Below are 19261 nucleotides of genomic sequence, written 5' to 3'. Positions count from 1 at the left end.
GTATAGAGTACCTTAGCTGGTGTGTGGGGCAAGTATATCCACTCCAAGCATTTTATAACCTTGCCCACTTTTTGAAAGACGATAACAGTAGGACTCTTAGGTGTGTTTATCACATAAAGGCATAAGAGAATTTCTGGATCAAAGCAATTTAAAAATTGGGAGGTCAGAGCCTTGTTTACTAGGCTTAGTTCTTGCTTTGTCTTAGGGATAAGAGTGCGCGTAGACGAGGGGGAAGAGTCACCATGTAGCAGGGAAAGCAAGTGACTCAGAGAATGTGTCGGGATGCCAGGAAAAGGGCGTATCCAACTGATATTTCCTAAAAGCTGTTGCAATGTAACTAATGTTAAAGTATTGGGTATGGAAATAGAGGGAATGCATGGCTTTACCAGGTAGCTATCAATCATTAATCCTAGAAATTTCCAGGGGGAGGTAAACTGTACCTTATCTTGAGCCATAAGCAGGCCTTTGCCTTTTAGCAATTCAATTAATTATTGGTATGCTGTTAATGAAAAATTTTTAGTCGGCAGTGCTAATATAAAATATCATCAATATAATGGTAAAGTTCTATAGTAGGGTATTTGCTTTAAAAAGTTAATAACACATCTCCTACTAAATGTTGGCATATGGTAGGACTGTTTTTCATGCCCTGAGGCAAGACCTTCCACTGATATCTCAGGGGGAGCTCTTGATTCTTATAAACTGGGACAGTGAATGCGAGCTTTTCCCTATCAGCGGCACACAAAGGTAGAGAAAAGAAACAGTCTCTAATGTCAATAACAACAATTTGCCAATTCTCAGGTATTAAAGAAGGGTTTGGCAATCCCTTCTGTGAAGCCCCCATAGGTTGCATGACAGCATTAATTGCCCTTAAGTCCTGGAGTAATCTCCATTTTTCAGATTTCTTTTTTATCACAAATACTGGTGTTTGAGGGTACAATATGGCCTAATTTTAGTTGCTCCTGTGCTAGCATCTTTAAAGCCTGTAATTTTTCTTTTGGAAGGGGTCACTGATCTATCCATACAGGCTTGGTAGTTTTCCATTGAATAGGTTTGGGAGGAATGTTAATAACATCAGTGGCCCCCAGAAAAAAGGCTTAACGTTTAGAGATAGTTTCCATTGAGAAAGCAAATCTCACCCCTGTCGAGGAAAATAATCCATAACCAATCTACAAACGAAAATTTGGGTGAGTTTATTCTGAGCTTAAATCTGAGGATTATAACCCGGGACAGTCTTTCCACAAAGGAACAGAGCACTCCAAAAAGTGGGGGTACACAGGCTGGTTATATACCCTCAAAGAGTATGTTTCACATATGATTGAAATGTCCCTTTTACAATAGTCATGAGGCTGCTCTGTCAGCACAGCCATTGATGGAAACGGCAGATAGGTCTGCTGTTTCAGTGAACCCCGCAGGCTGGCAGGTCTGTTGCCTCGAGCTGGGAGGTCACGGATGAGCGCTACAGTCAGTTCCCAGCCTAAAGAAAGATGCTTAATCTTTAAGGAGATGCCAACGTTGGGAGGGGGAGGAAAGTTGCACCTTTATCTCAAAATGTCTAAGCAGATATACAATGCATGCTCAATGGCCACAGTCAGGCCCTTTTCAGGCCGAAGCCACTGGCCCCCCTCTTGGCAGTGGAGCTCCCCAAATTTCATTTTTCGGGGCACTGGGGAGTGTGCCCCATTTCGAGTTTCCTGACGCCAAGTCACGGTTGATTAGATTACCATCTACATTAATTTTAGAGCAACATTGATTCGCCCAATGGAATCCCCTTCAGCACTGAGGACATGATTTAGAAGGCGGCTTTTTAATATCAGCTGGCCCTCCTTTACCAGGGATATCTTTTGGACCGGACTTGCATTGTTTTGCACGGTGTCCAGGTCTTCCGCACTTAAAACAGGCATTATCAAAAAGCACCTTTGGGCAGCTGCGAAAATGCTGCTGCCATTACTTTGGCCACATGACTATGAGTTCCTACTTCCTGACACGCTCCAGCATATCCTCTAAGGTGTGAGTTCGCCCTTTAAGGTGAGACATAGCAGACTGGCAATCAGCATTAGCATTTTCAAAGGCTATTTTCAACAGGATAATTTGAGCTGCTTCAGGATGAGCTATTTGTCTCTCAATTGCCTGCGGAGACGGTCAATAAATTCTATGTATGGCTCGTTTGGCCCTTGTCAGACATTCACAAAGGAATTGGTGGCTTTGTCTGCCCCTGAACAGGGAGTTGCCTTCCAGGCTGCTAATGCCACCTGTGAACATTGTCTATGCAACATTCCATTTGCCTCAGCCTATGCTTGAGGCATCGCATATTGGCCAACCCCCTGTAACATGTCACCACTGATTGGGAGAGAGGGGTTTAAAGATAGATTATCCATAGATCGGGATACAGATATCTCATTATACTCAGATCTGAAAAGAGTATATTCAGCATGCAACAAAAGAGTCCTTGCGAGCAAAAGCCAATCACAGGGTAGCATACGATAACTGGCTCCCAGTGCCTCTATCATCCCGACAGTGAAAGGTGACAGCACTCCATTCTCTCTAATGCTCTTTTTCAGCTCCTTAAACACCCCAAAAAGAAGGGATTCATGTTCTCTTTGCCCATGATTGACCATCATAGGGAAGGCACAGGAAAAAACATCAGGATCTCCACAATTTAATCCTTCCCGAAGGCACTTATGAACCACACTATACTGCCTGGAATCAACATACGGGGCTGGTGGAGTACAAGGAGGAGCAGTAGGCAAGACAGGAAGGTTCTGGAAGGTGAAACGCCTCTCTAAAAGAGGGGGGAATGGTAAATCACCATCGTCTGAGAACGTTTGTTCAAAATTTGTCTGAGACTTACTAACAGTCTTTTTAAAAGAGTCTCGGCAGCGAGCAAGGCGGAGGAGGCAGTGGCGGCGCCTCCTCAGCTTTGCCTGAAGGGCGCTCGGGTGAAGAGGCTGAGTTTTCCTCATCTGATAGATCCCACAAAAGGAACAGTGCAGTACGTACTGTTCCCCAAGTCGTTAAGATATGTACATCCTTTAAAAGACCATGCTCAAAGCGAGACTTTAGTGCCTTGCCAGCCCTTTCCCACAACTCAGTGTCCAAGGTGCCATCCTCAGGGAACCAGGGGCAATGTGTAGATATTGCAATATCCTCTGTAACTCGGCGGGAGAAGCCGAAACTGAAATTGAGGCGTGAGCAGGGGACAAGTAAGGTATTAATATCAACTGAGCTATCCTCGTAAAAGCTTCTATCACATAATAACTAGATAAATGGAGCATGATTTTTATTTCACCTTGATAGTCAACATCAATTACCCCGGGAATGATGTTTAAGCCCTTCAAAGCTGAGCTAGAGCATCCCATTAATAGCCCAAAATATTCTGATTGTAAAGGTCCCCATACATTGGTAGGAACAAGAAAGGTTTCGTCAACACAATCTATGACGACTGTCTCTGAAGCCATGAGATCCACTCCGGCACTTCCTGACGAGGCCGCCACTAAATCATTCACATAGAGTCGGCCTGCTGATTGAGAGCTCCCCAAATTTGATTTTTCAGGGCACTGGGGAGTGTGCCCTGTTTCGAGTTTCCCGACGCCAAGTCACGGCTGCTTAGAGATATTGCCAGCAATATCCTCTGTGACTCGGCGGGAGAAACCGAAACTGAAATCGCCTTCAGCAGCTGCTGAAGTGTCTTAAAGTATAATTTCTGCTGAATCGCCAATTGTTGGCCCATCATTCTCACGGCGGACCGCCGAAAGGCGGTTGAAATTCCCCCATACCGTTACTCACCAATAATGCCGCCGATCTTGGATCACGTGGGGGTCACCATAAGGTCTTATGTTCAAATCTTTAATACATTTTGAATTGATTATTGTGTATGGTGTAAGATATGATTCCAATTTCATTCCTTTGCATGTGGATGTTCAGTTTTTCTAATACTATTTATTAAGGAGACTATTTTTTCTCCATTTTTTTATTCTTGGTGCCCTTGTCAAAGATTAGCTGACGATATATGCATGGGCTTATTAGATGCATCTTCTTTCAACTTTGTAAACTTATTGTGATGATTTTGAGGCTGACTGCAAAGTGCTGTTAAATTAACAGCATAACAATTGTTATGCTGTTAAATTGTTTAACTTCTCATTTTCTGGCTGAGCATATTGTACATTTATTTCTAAAGTAGTCACTTATTCAATCAAAATAGACAATGTGTTCATGTCCTCCTTGGCACACAAGTTTCTTCAGAATATTACCACAATCCAAATAGTTCATGTTCTTATCCAGTTGATTGCATTAATTTCCTATTGATGCTATAACAAATACCACACATACAGTGATTGAAAACAATGCAAATTTATTACCTTAGAATTCTGGAAGATAGAAGTCTTAAATAGGTTCCACCAGACTAAATTCAAGCTGTAAGAAGGAGTGCTTTCCCTATGGAGACTCTAGGGGAGAATTCATTCCCTTGCCTTTTTAGCTTGTAGATGTCTCCTGTGTTACTTGGTTTGTGGTCCCTTCTTCCATCTTCAAAGGCAGCAGTGTGACATCTTCAAATCTCTCTAACTCCAACACCTACGTTCATTGTCACATATCCTTTTTTGACTCATTCTCTCCCCCCCATTTTCACTTGTAAGGATCTTTATGATTAGATTGGCCACCCAGACAATCCAAGACTGTTTCTTGTTTCAAAATCCTTAATTCATTCATATCTTCAAAGTCTTTTTTGCCATGTGTGGGGACATGGAATTGGACACCCCAAGATATGTCTCTTTGGCATCAGGATTATTTGAGGCTGATTGCTTTTGATAAACTGGGACAGGGAAGGAGGCTCTGAGGAATGGAACTTGCCCTTTGTTAGGACACATTTGCATTTGTAAGGTAAATCTCTATCTGTAAAGGTGTCTCCCTCTCTACCAGGAAGAAGAAAGGCCATGACCTTCTCTCTAGAAACTCTTAATCAATACCAAAGGCAAGGACTTAAATCTGCATTTTATTGTGCTTGTCTGGTAACCTCCTATAACTAACTTCTCCCCCCCTCCCAACATTGGCATTTCTTTAAGGATTAAGCATCTTTCCTTAGGGAAGGAACTGATTGCTGCGCTCACCTGTGACCGCCCAGCTCCAGACAATAGACTTGCGGCCTGCTACACCCACCGAGATAGCAGACCACTACCTGCTGTGTCCATCAAGCACTGTGCCGACAGAGCAATCTTGTGACTTTTGTGGGAGGGACATTTCAATCACATGTGAAACACCCTGTTTGGGGGTATATAACCACTCTGTGTACCCCACTTCTTGGGTGCCCTTTCTTCCTTTGGGAAGAAAGTCCCCAGGCCATGGTTCCTCATAAAGCTTTGTTTAATTTTCTCTTGCTATTCTGTCTCATGTGAATTTAATTCGTCCTCTGGCCAGACGAACCCACATTAGGGAAGAGGAATTGTCTTCCTCCCCTACACATGCAAAGTCACATATTCACAGGTTTAGAAATTAGGGCATCGATATCTTCTGGACATTGCTATTGTGCCTACCACACTGGTCTAGGGCAGTGTAGACCCAGGTCTTGTAATCGGCCCACTCAATGGTAGGTTCAAGCAAAGCTGGTTCCAGAAGACTCTAGGTTGTCTGTAGATATTCCTGTCTCCTGTATATCACTTTATCTCCTACCAATGTTTAAAGATAAGCTATTTAGTAAATAAGCTTAAGTTTCTAATACTCTCTCAGTAACGTTATTGAATTGTGAGTTAAAGACTGACCATAAACCCTTCTGGTGTGACTTTTTACTCCATTCACAGCCTAAGGCAGACATATGGAATGATCCTCACAAAAATAATTGCTGTTTGTCTAGGACTTAACAGTAGTTAGAGCTGTGTATAGGATTTAGAAAGGCTCGATTTAATTTTACCTTTACATCCAAGGGAACTCAACTCAGAGGATTTTAGTCAGTTTCCGCCATTGCACATCTAATAAGTGGCAAGACCAGAACTGACACCTAGGTCATGGGTGTTTGAGTCCATTGTTCTTTGAGCCCCTGTTGATGAATTGTTGAGGCAATGACAGTGTTGAGGCATTCTTTATGTTCTCTGCACAACCCACAAAACATTGATCAATATTCAATCAAACACCATGTCTTTCTCTGGCTGCTTTGCTCAGTATGCTTTATTTCCCTAGACACAATTAAATGCTTCTGGCTCTCTTTCCTTACTAACGATTGGTATCTGAATATCTGCTGCACTAGTCCACCATCATGGGTGGCTCTGGGCATTCTGGTATCCTCGTGATCACTCATTGATGTCCTCATATGCATAATCTTCATTAAACCCTCCTTTCTCTAACATAATTGATTACTTTCTGTGTGATGTGGACCTACTGATATTCTGTCCTGTATCTCCATACCCTTCATAGAATATGTCTTCCATTCCCTGAGTCCCAAATCTTGGAGCTCAGTTAAAATGCAAACAGTTATTACATCATAACATTGATATATTCTACAGCAATGCCAATCTCAAACCCTTTCATCTCCAGCTTACTTGACTGTAATATGAATCTTACCCTCAGTATGTCTTTTATGGAATGAGAATTAACAAAGCTTATGAATTGCCTTTGTACAGCCCCGAATCTCTATTTTTTCTTGTTTTAGTGAAGTGCGTGGGACAATAATCCACTTCAGACAATCTGGATTGACCTGTTTTTATTCTTTATAAGTCTCTAGCTATTATTAGTACAAAGAAAAAAAAGATATTCTGAATGTGTAACCAAATTTTAGTAAATGTAGTCTACACAAAAATGAAATGAAAGATTAGAGAAAAATATTTGCAATACACTTGGCAAATGAAAGGTCAATATCTAAAATAAAGGTTACTTAAGAAAAATATAAATAATTTTAAAAAGGATAAAGACATTAGGCAAATCATAATAGAGAAAAGCCATTGGCCAATGACATGAAAAAAAAGCTAAAGTTTATCACTAATAGAAGTGAGTTAACTCTTCTGACCTACTAGAATACCAAAATTTAAAGTTATTATATTAGCTTCTAGGGGTAAATAGGGTACTCATATTGATCATGGAAATGTGATTGCGTATAGCCTTGAGTGAAAATAATCTAAAAATATCTATTATGTGTATTGCTCTTTGATCCAAAAATATACTCCTGGAAGTCAATCTCATAAAAATAAAGACATAAGTATTTTAGAATATGTATGTGTGTGTATTGCACTATTATTTATAGGGACAAAACAGGAAATGAAGTTAATGCATATAAATAGAGAAACAGCTGAGTAAATAGTGCTAAGTGGACTATGAAATGGCTAATGAGAAGAATGAGTTAAACTTTATAGTAGACTTGGAAGAAATCCATCGACATAATGTTAAGAGAAAAAGGGGAGATGTGAAGAAGTTTACACTAAATAATCCCTTATTTTAAGACAATTGCAGCATCCATATTTATGATAGTATATGTGTGCATGGGTATGAAACATATGCACAGGAATATGGGTGAGTGAAAATACATGGGTACGTGCGTGTGTATAAGTATATAAGTACATGGACATAGAGAATAATGTAGAAGGATACACATTAGGTTATTAATATTGCTTATTTAACTAGAGTGTGCAGTGGTTGTGGGGAGAAGTGAAGAAGGAACGAAGGGAAGAAAAGTTAAGAAAATAAAAATGAAGGATGGCTTCTGTAAGAGACAGCATGTCTGTTGTGACCATATTCGTAGACCTATATATATGAATGTGTGTGTATATATTATATATGAATAAATTATATATATTAATACATATTTTATACTACATATAATATACATATGCATATAGACACATCTGAGGAGATTATTACCTAAAATTTAATGACAGCTATCTTAGGACAGTGGAATTTTAGGTGATTTAATCCTGCTTATCCTTTTTGTTTAAAAAATGTTTACAATGAACAAGTATTGTGTAAATTGAAAAAGAGAGAAATTAGGATATTTTCATTATAAAATAACTACTATGTTACAAATGCATATTGAATGGATAAAAACTGATCTTTACTTTGAGATATAATGCTGAAGGTAAGGGGTAGGGCAAAGAGCTGAAGCAGTTTCCAGCTTTTGTGGTTCCAACCCTAAGGGAAATCAGATGGGCTGTTTGAAGTTCCATGTCTCTTGAAGAGTAGCTTTCACATCTTAGTCATAAAACAATCCATTTTTTATTGCACACATTTTTTAAAAATGCATTTTGGATTTTATTTTTTATCATTTTTTACAGTCAGACTTCTTTGCCTGTAGTAGCAGTAAATTGTAAAACACGAGAGGGGCTTTTTTAAAGAGTTTCATAGACCCTTTCTAGGGACACGATGACCTTTATCTTGTAGTGACCCTGTAGATCATGAGCTGAAGTTAGCCGTGTGGAAATACTTCAATTGCCTGCTCTCTCACCCCTTACCTCTCCATACTTTGCACATACTGTTCCCCAGCTGACTCCTATGGCAACTAATATCTCTCTTGGTCATAGTATATATCACAACTCAATTTTTTTCTCATCCTAGACTGTCAACTCCATGAGGGACTAAAATGTGACATTTCCTAGCTCTGTATCTGACATACTGAAGGTATTTATTAAATATTTTTTAAATAAATGAGTGAACAATAAGATATAAATATAATAGTTCTGAAAAGAGACTAGTTATAACTTTAACACAGTTTATGTTCTCCCAGAAATCATATGAGGACAAGTAATTTCCCACGTTCTCTCTCCAGTACCAATAATTCTGAATGAATGACATTTGTGGGTTCATGGATCCTGGCTTTTGTTTCATGGATCCACGGCTTTGTTTGCCATGAAAGGCAGCCTGCTTCATAGATTCCCCAAGGAACCTAGGAATTGTGGTGAACTGGTTCTTAGGTTCCAATTCTCAGAAAATTTACCAGTAGAGATATAATCATCATCATCATCATCATAATCATCTATAGAAGTTTGTATGAAAGATACCAGAGTACACAGTGAGAACAAATCTGTCATTCTTTTGCATCCAAAACACCCACTCTTCCCAAATGCAACCATTGTTAGATTTCTTATCTGTCCTTTGAAAGATATTCTATCCTTTTTTTAAACACACACACAAATTTATAATTTTATACATATCTGACAGCTTACATACTATACATCATTTATTCATTTATCAATATAACTTGAAGGTGGTTCCATATATGTATATCTGAAACTTCTTCATTTAAAAGATGTTGCATCATATTCTATTGCATGGATACATCATAATTTATCTAACTAGTTCTCAATAAATGGTCATTTAAGTGGTTTCTAATAATTTTCCATTACAAACAATGTTGCAATGAATATTCTTGTACATACGTATTTTCACATATGTTTGCTTATATGGGTAGGCTAAGTATCTAGGAGTTAGTACAATTGCTGAGTTAATGGATATGTGCATTTTAAATTGTGTTAAATAGTTTGCAATTTATCCTAAGTAGTATTTGTACCACTTTACACCTCTATCAGTAATGTATATATTTTTCCCTTCCTCAGATGAAAGAGTATTTGATGGCTGCACATCTGAATGGCAAAAAAAACACAATTATTCTTATTGCTTATGACGTATTTTTCTCTTTATGAGTAAAATAGAGCAATTCTTTAAAAAATAGCAAGGTTTTTCTTTGCATTATAAAGTTATGACCAGAGCAAATCACTCAAAATTCCCATTCTCCAGCTTTTCATCTGAAAAATTAGGGGATTGGATAAAGTCTCTGAGTTCTTTTTTCACCCTAACAATTGTAGGAAAAGTACAAACAGCAGTAACGAATAGGTTCAATAGTAGGATGAGCAATTCTTAGAGTGGTACTAGTTATTTACTTAAATTTGTTTACCTGAAAAAGTGTGAAGATAGACCAATTGCCTAAAGATTATTTTTCTCAATTAATCTCTAATTTTTATGTTCCCATAAATTTCTGCAGGGCATGTTTCATATCTTTGTTCCTCAGACTATAGATCACGGGATTAATGAGTGGGGTTCCCACAGAATAAAACAGAGTCACAAGCTTCTGCATTCCAGCTTCATGTTCAGATGCTGGGCTCAGATACATGACCATCACTGACCCATAGAAGAGTGAAACCACAGCCAGATGAGAACCACAGGTGGAGAAAGCCTTTCTTCGTCCAGCTGCTGAAGACAAACTAAACACAGCTCTCAGGAGCAGAGCATAGGACCCCATGATGCAGAGAAAAGGCATAAATAACAGCAAAGAACTTATGAATGTCCAATAAAACTCCATTACTGGGGCTCTGGCACAGGCGAGTGCTAACAAAGGACCGGGGTCACAGAGGAAGTGGTCAATAATCTTAGATCCACAGAAGGACATCTGGGAAATGATGATGATAGGGACTGGGAACCAGAGGAAACCAAGTACCCAGCAGCTGACCACAAGATTGGTGCAGAGACGTCCAGTCATAAGAGTGGGGTAACGTAGGGGCCAGCAGATAGCAAGGTATCGATCAAATGCCATAATAGCCAAGAAAAAGCATTCTGTAGAACCCAAGGAGAAGAAAAAGTAGAACTGGACAAAGCACCCAGAGAAGGAGATGACCTTGGTGTCAGAGAGGAAGTTGGCCAACATGTTGGGGACAGTGGAGGTGACGTAGCAGATCTCCAGGAAGGAGAAGTTGGCGAGCAGGATGTACATGGGGGTGTGGAGTCTCTGATCCCAGCGCACAGCACAGATGATGGAACCATTGCCCATGAGGGTCAGGAGGTAGACAACAGAGAAGAGCAGAAAGAGGAGGATCTGCCCCTCCCTGGGGCAAGGGAAGCCCAGGAGGATGAAGCCAGTGATGGTGCTGGAGTTATTGGGAGTGTTGGAGATTTTCATGTGTCTGTGGGATGTGAAAGAACAAGGAAATATCAAATGACTGTGTATAGACAGATGGGGACTCAGATTTATATTCAAACCATCTTTGAAAGAAAATAAAGACATATATCCATAGCTATTTTTTTTTTTTAGAATTTCTTGTCTTTTTTTTTTTTTTTTTTTGAGGAAGATTAGTGCTGAGTTAACTGCTGTGAGTCCTCTTCTTTTTGCTGAGAAAGACTGGCCCTGAGCTAACATCTGTGCCCATCTTCCTCTACTTTATATGTGGGAAGCCTGCCACAGCATGGCTTGCCAAGCAGTGTCATGTCTGCACTTGGGATCTGACCCAGCAAATCCTGGGCCGCCGAATGTGCACACTTAACCACTGTGGCACCAGGATGGCCCCTATAGCTACTTTTGTTCTTAAAAATTGAAATATTGACCTGGGTTGCTTCTTTATTCTCGTTCATATTTTCACTATGTACTCAAGAAAACTTTTGGTCCGAATTGATAAGCTCTTGAAGAAGCATGTTGTAGAGATGTTTGAAGATTAATAGACTTTAAACTTAAGAATCTATCTATTTATCATCTATCTATGTACCTGACTATCCATTCTCACCAAAATGGAATTTTTTCCATTTTCAGATATGATGACATCATTGCAGTTGTGGCAGAAACTGTGTCAAACTATGTAACTATATAACAAGAGCTCATAGAACTTTTTAAATTCCTTCTTTTACGTGACTTTTGAAACTGGCCTTATTTTAAACTAAATGATTAACGTGTCAGTTTAATTATATATACCAATTTCACGTGTAAAACAGATTGAATAGAGGAAATTAGCCTTAGTTTCTGTTGTGTTAAAGCAGCAATCCTAGCCATCCACAGTAGAACAAGGTGAAAGACTCATTAACAGACCATATTGAAACAGGTCTGTGCTTACCTGGAAAAGAGATATGAATCTGCCCAGTCTACAGTTATAGATATAATTCTATTCCAATAACGCACACTATGGGCACTATTGGTAACACAGAATTCTACATAGCCGTGGATTCTTAGGGGATGGAAAGCTAAAACTTTGTTCCATCACCCAGTAACTACTTGGAAGCATCTGAAGTCAGAGTAGCTTTTAAAGACAGAATATCTGCATGATGCCTTTGTTTTGTTCTAAATCAGAGTACCTTTGTTTAACAAATATGCACTCAAGCCTTGTAATCAATTAGAACCCTCTGTAAATAAATGTAAAATTAGCAACATAAAAAAAGTCTATGTTCTCCACCACTTCTTCTATGTTAAATCCATATTTTGAGTTTTTAAATTTGGCACAGGGACACAGGGAGTCTAATAATTTCTTACTAGGAATATTCGAGTTCTGAGAAACCTGTAGGACCAAGAGTAAAAGATGGCAACAGCAAGCTCACACCTCTTCTCAAGAATAGGTCATCTGTGTTGGAGGAGGAATACAATTTTGGTGGTTGGGGGAGGAGAAAGGAAGAGTAATTATAACACAGTAGATATTCTTTTAAAACCCTTTATGGGTCCTTGGGAACTCAGGATTCCCTGATGAGAGGGATGCCTGGGGCCAATAAAATCTCCACATATCTGTCAGGCCCTATTTTAATGCATATGATCGGAATCTATTTAGTGGACTCTGCTGTTGGTGCGGGGAAAGTAGACTAAGTTCTGGTGCCTGCTTTATGAACTTCCATTTCCCATGAGTCTTTTCTGTTTAGTGCTTTTAAAGTCATTTGACTAGGGGCTCAATTAATTTCTGAGGCCACATCTTTATCTTTCATAAAAGGGAGTTGAAAACAGACAGCAGAAGAGTCTAATATTTTTTTAAAGTCCCTCTGCAGCAGCTTCACTCATGATCAAGGACATTAGGCATTGAGCCTTTTTTTTCAGCATATCCTGAGCTTTGTAGTATGTTTTCAAAATTATGTTGGAGTCACATGTGCCTATTGATTGCTAACATATAAAGAGGGACGCAAAAGAAGAATTCTGCTATGTGTAAAGGACCTAGGTGAATTCTAAAAATGGTTAAGTCTGTAAATCTAGTACCAATTCAAAAGAAGGAAATTTTATTATGATTAATTAAAAACAATTGACACTAGGGGGTTAGCCCAGTGGCATAGTGGTTAAGTCCACTCACTCTGCTTCCATGGCAGGGGGTTGGACGGTTCAGGCTCTGGCCACCAACCTACGCACAGCTCATGAAGGCATGCTGTGGCAGGCATCCTGCATTTAAAGTAGAGGAAGATGGGCATGGATATTAGCTCAGGTCCAATCTTCCTCAGCAAAAAGAGGAGGATTGGCAGCAGATGTTAGCTTAGGGCTAATCTTCCTCAAAAAAAATTTTTTTACTAATGATGATTAGGTATTTTTGACCAGGGCTGTTTTGCTGGTGATCTTGAAATTTCATTTTAGGAGTAAGCATCCACTTGACAGTCTAACAATGCACCCCTTTGATTAAATGTTAAGAATTTTTTTTTCATGGCAGAACTTATTTCAGTGTAGTGTTTCTTCCTTTCCTTAACCCTCACATCTAATTCATCAGCAATTTATGTTAGTCTCCAAAATAAGTCCATATCCACTCACTTCTGTCTAGTTCGTTCCATCATCTTTTCTCCCCTAGACTACTGTGATGCTGTCCTACCAACACCTGTTTCCTCCCGGGCCTCTCTACAACCTGTTGTCCATGCTACAGCCACACAGACTCTTTGAAAAAGAAAAATCAGATAAGTCCCTTTCCTTCAATTCAATTAGCTTCCCAATACACTCGGAATAGAATAAGATCTCCAAACTGATGTCTTTGATTTGACTCCTCTCAACATCCCCGAACTCATCTCATGATTCTATTAATCAAAGCCCCACACACCTTTATGTCTCACACATACACATGCACATACACACACAAATGTAAACTCTGTTGTGCAAAGGAGGCACACACACTCCACTAACATAAACACTGCAAAATATAAAACAGGATTTGACAAGTAATGTGTAGCAGGGAGTGCACTATCCACTGTTGTCTCCTGAGTCCACTGGGAGGTGTGTGTATTTGGACTATACTCACACTAGCCAGCATTTCAGTAGAGAGGGACATGCTTCTTTAATGCTCTACATCAGGGATCAGCATTCTTTTTCTTAAATATTTTAGGCTTGCAGGACATATAGTCTCTGTCATAGTTCCTCACCTTTTGTTGTTGTGTGAAAATAGACAAAGACAATCCTAAAAGAATGCACATAGCTATATTCCAATGAAATTTTATGTCCTCTGAAATTTGAATTTCATATAACTTTCAAGTGCCACAGAATGTGATTCTTATATTAACTTTTAAACTTAAATTAAATATGTAAAAATTCTTAGGTCACTCGCCATACGAAAACAGGCAGCAGGCCAGATTTTGCCCATTGGCTATAATTTGCTGAACTCTGCTCTACGCATTTATAGTGACGGGAAAGCAAGGACCATCTATTTGACTGTGGAACAATGGATACTTCTTGGTCAAGAAAGGGAGAGGACCTCGACAAGTCAGCAGTCAGAAATCAGTCTGTTCTGCTAAGCTAACTGATATGTTGGGCCAGTTTTGAACTATATTACAACAATGAGTTTCCAAAGCCAACAGGATTTGCCTCTGTCTCAACACATGCACACCCCCCCACACACACACACGCATGCACGCACATACTCACTCATACATGCACACCTTCCCTTTTCCACACAACAGTTCAGAAATATAACACTGGCCATCTTTTAGTTCTACAAACAGCCAAGTACTTTCCTGGTTCAGGGTCTGTGCTCTTGTTGTCCTTCATTTTCACTCTTTATCCCTAGTGCCCAGCAGAGTTTGAGGCAGATAGTAGGTATCTTGTAAATATTTGTCAAAGAAATGATTGTCTACACTGTTACAAGCAGAAGATATAATTGATACTAGATAGATGTTTACCAGTTACTTCACTTGAACTTCAAAAAACCTGTGAGATGAAACTTTAGGAAAGGAATTTATACAAGAGAGGCTCTAAATGACCTTAGGCTACCAGAGTGCTGGCCCAGACTTGAGAAGAATTCCATTCAAAGGAAGTAATGGGAGGTTGAATGTTCTGGGTGGTAAAACAAGTCCCACCCCAGATGGGTTCCTCTCTGACTACTCAAGATAACTATGGTCCCACAGCTCTGGATGTTGAAGTAGAAGAGAGAGAGGAATGGAAATTCTAGATTGAGCCTTGCAACAAACTTGCTTAGTGGCTCTAGTGGAGTCTTTTAACCTCTATAATCTTTGTTTTCTTTATATGAAAAGGGAGTAGGATTATATGATTTTTAACCACTTTTCATTGTAAAATGCTTATTCCTATTCCAATTATACCACAAGTACAAAAGATATCAATATTTTATATACCTAGAGGTGATATTTTAGCTACATTTATCTCTCAGATGAAAACACTAGTTGCGTAGTTTGTCACTTACACATGAAGGCAAAGGATCCAGGCCAACTCCCTCTCAGCACAATTCTCCAACTTTGAGATCTGACAAAGCTGCCCTAGAAAACGAGAAGGGTGTGAAAAAATGATTCTCTGTGTGCCATCACCGTTTCACGCTTGACCAAAGAAATTGACTGTGGGTGAGAAAAAAGATGATTCTAACAAGACTGTATTGTTTCGCACCTTTTATTACTTGGCTCCACTGTTCAGAGAGCTGCAGTAATGTTCACCTGGCGTAAGGCTAAGCTGGAGCTGCCCAAAATTGCTGGGAGATTCTCCTGAATCAGTTGCAGAAAGCACTGTGGCAGAGAGAGTGTGAATATGGATACAATAGTGTCAAGGCTGTGTTATGTTTACAGGATGCTCAGATTGAGTTAATTAACAAAGCCAAACAAAATAAACTACACCCTCATCTCCACGATGTCTTGGAAAGGTTGGGAGAGGCCCAATCTAGATTAGCCAGGTCCTGAGCTATAATATATAAGATGAGAGAAAGACATTTCTTTGATATTTACTTTTCTCCCCAAGGTTAGTCCAAGGAGGCACAATGGTGTGGAATTATCATTGGCCTGCTCTCACAGTAAGACATCATCTGCTTCATTTAATCTGGACAGGAGGTTGCCACACCTGTCTCATTTCTGCAAAACCCTTCAAAATCAGAACAACTTTCCCATTTATGAGAAATGGTAGACAGCTAAGCCATAGTAGAAAAGCAAAGGATTTGGAGTAAGGAGCCTGAGATTTGAATTACAACTCATACCTTACCAATTGTGGAAACTTTGTCAAATCAATTGTATAAACTGTCTCACTTCAGTTCCTTCACCTGTAAAATGGGCACAGTGAAACTTTCACCAAGGGGTTGAGGACTCTGAATGAGATAACAAATGTGGAAGTGCTTGTCTAGGGCCTGACGTACAGTAATGCTTCGGAATTGTTAGCCTTATAATATACAGCTGAAGCAAAGACAAGGGAGGCTTATTCAGAGGAGAGAAGTTTTTCTAGCTCTTTAATGTTTATTTTCTGCTCTAAGCATTACATCATCTCCTTTCATGGACAAGAGGGGAATGCAAACCTGAAGTTTCTGTGACAGGATTTGTTCTTCCTGGAGAAGAGGTGTGGTCCCCTCTACAATAACCATCAAAGACTAGATATAGGGTGAATATTTCTGTGTGTTTCCTGGAGGATGGAGGGATTAAGGCAGAGCCTCCAGGGAGTGAGTCCTGCTCCATGAGGAACAATTTACCACTTCTAGAAAGAGAACATTGTCAGGAGACTGTTGTGTGTTAGTTCTTCCCTTTCTCTTGGGCCTGCCTTCTCTGGAGACCCTGATGCCTACTGCGTTGATTTTCAGTAGAGTAGAAGAATACTACCTTTCCCAAGTTTCTCAAGGACAATATGAGATCTAATAAATCTTCAAGCCTACTCAGAGTGCCTACAAGGTGTCCAACGGAAAGCCTATTAAAGTAAAATCGGGTGTGGTGGTTGTGATGCAGAAAGCTATTCACTGGACCTCTTGTGAGTGGTGCCAATTATAAGTCTTGGGACAGAACCTTCTCTCATTTTCCAGAAGTATAGATGGGCCAGAGGTGCCATGAGACCTCAGGCATAGAGTGCTGTACAGTTACAACAGGACTCAATCTCCTTCCAGGACCATCTTGACTTTATTACAAACCTTATCCTTTCTTGTTTTTGGTGGCTCTGTGAGTCTCAAGCAGCTGCCTCTCAGGCCACACTTCCAGGTCCAAGAGGCCAGAGCAGAGCATTTCATCACTCCACTCCAGCAGCTGCATCTGGGAGTTGGGCTCTAAGCCTTCCTTATCCCCGATGGAGGTGACCGTCTTTAGCACAACTCATTCTCTCTCTGTCTATCCCCAAGTTTGGAGGGAGTTTCCTCTCAAAGATGTATCAGTTCATTTAACTTCCTTGTTTGAACACCTTTGATGTTTCCCTCTGTCCACAACATAAAATTCAAAACTGGCAAACAAGGACCCCTGCAATTCAACCTAATCCTATTATTATCTTTACTATTTTTGTTGTTATTTTACTTCTCCCCACCATTTCTTGCAGATGTCCCTGTGTCCCAGTTACATCATGGTACTTAGACACACAATAGAAGATCATATTTTTTTTTGCTTTGAATATTAGACAAGAACACTCTGCAATGATGACTGACAGTGGGAGAGTTAAGCTCTATTGAGTGAGGGACCTGGGAGATTAATTACTCATGAGGATGTAGAGAGCTCATTTAGGAATTGTCCTCTTTGTCTTCTGTTTCTTTCTTAGCCTCTCCTCTCATTGCTCCCCACAACACAGTTATTTTCACAGAAAATTCTTGGAGGTGGTGTTAGAATAACATAAAAGAGGTCATTGGTTTCCTGTCCATATCCCCTGTATGTCCTCCTTCTTTCCACTTCAGCACAACTGCCAACATCTGCATTTATTTCCCTGAGATGTTTTTCTGACTGAGAATCTGCTTTGCCTGCCTTTCCTTCATTCTTTCAGTCCAGAAGTGCTGGTAAATTAATGACTTTCACACTCCTCAGAAGCCCTCAACTTTCAATATCAATATTGCAGCCCCCTTGTCTCTATAGCAGGATAATTCTGGAATGTCTTCTTGATGACCTGGAGATTCTCCAGAGGAATTAGCTCCAGTTCCCACAGTGGTAGCTATCTTGACAAGGCACCCTTCGTTGGAAGACATCCTTTCCTTCTTTCCTATTTCTCTGTCAATGTTCCCTTCATAACCCAAATGAGCTACTTGTACTGGAATCCTAGTCTCAGGATTTACTTCTAGGGAGACCAACAAAGATATAGCAGCAGGTACATTATGGCCTAAGCGCCATTTGTAACTGTTTAGATGGGCAAATTTGTTTCAAGTTTCAAACAAATCAGTTAATCCTTTTTTTTTTTTTTTAATAATTAAACCTCTTGACAACTTAAATATTAATTTTGTTTGGGGGCGCTATTTGTTATAATGGTTTCCTTAAGAATACTGTTCACTTTGTTTGGAAAGGTGAATTATTAAATTTTGTGAAACAAATTCACTTTTGGGTTTGTCTTACCTCTCTAAGTAATACTTTTGAGTGGGATCCCTTTCAAGATGTTCCAAGTTGGTTACCTTCCATGAGCTCTAACTAGGCCAAATGTGGGTATTCTAAATTTGCTCTCTTACTGGTGGGACTTCACTTGGCTCCTGTTATAGCCTGTTTCTTTGTTCTCTGCTCTCAGAGTCAGCTGTTCTATAATACTTAGATCTTTTTCCAGGTATGAATCAGGGACAGTGTAGGTGTCACTCAAACTCCAGGGAACAAAGTAAAGTTTTCTGAGTGGTTCTCTTGATATCATGATCATTTTTCTTATGAGGGTTGCATACTTACAATTGACCAAAGATATTCTTACTCATGGCTTCCATCTAACTTTCAGCCTCCTCTTGTACACTGTTGATGAGGATAATGAGCTAAGAATTTTTAAACTGGATTTATAATCTCTGAGTGTATCCAACATTGATGTGTGGGGTTTCTGCCCAAAATTCATGACAACAGGCATTTTATGTGTTATATGTCTTTAAACAAAGTTTTAGCCTGCTATGTGAGAAAATAACCAATTTTATTCACATCTCTTAGAGTTGTGTGGACAGAGGTTGCGCATTGAAAAAGTCAAAACCTTCCTGGAAGTAAATATTAAGATTTTTATGCATGATTTTTACCATGTGTTGGGTGGCAATCTCTTCCCAAGGAAACAGATTTATCAAACCAAAAGTACATCAAAATATGATCAAATTCATGATGAATTTTGCTTTGCACAAAAGGTCCATGAGGTTCTGAATAAAGCCAAGTCAGTCTAGGTTAGAAGAAGATTATTCTTCCACTTACAGGAAGAGTCAATGGGTTTCACAAAACCTGTTCATGAGGTTTGGATAATTCTCATTCTACAAGAGAC

General features: G+C 39.6%; 1 protein-coding gene across 1 annotated transcript; it reads right to left on the bottom strand.

Annotated features, from left to right (window-relative positions):
* Positions 1 to 9925: 9925 nt before the first annotated feature.
* Positions 9926 to 10933, bottom strand: LOC103562238 (olfactory receptor 11G2-like). Its single transcript, XM_008537225.2, has one exon. It carries the CDS (start codon positions 10859 to 10861, stop codon positions 9926 to 9928), a length of 936 nt encoding a protein of 311 aa, XP_008535447.2. The 5' UTR covers positions 10862 to 10933.
* Positions 10934 to 19261: the final 8328 nt, after the last annotated feature.

Source organism: Equus przewalskii, chromosome 1 (genome assembly GCF_037783145.1).
Source record: "Equus przewalskii isolate Varuska chromosome 1, EquPr2, whole genome shotgun sequence".
In the NCBI taxonomy this organism is placed as follows: Eukaryota; Metazoa; Chordata; class Mammalia; order Perissodactyla; family Equidae; genus Equus; species Equus przewalskii.
Note: the sequence above shows the minus strand (reverse complement) of the source record. Positions and strands in the feature narration are given on the sequence as shown.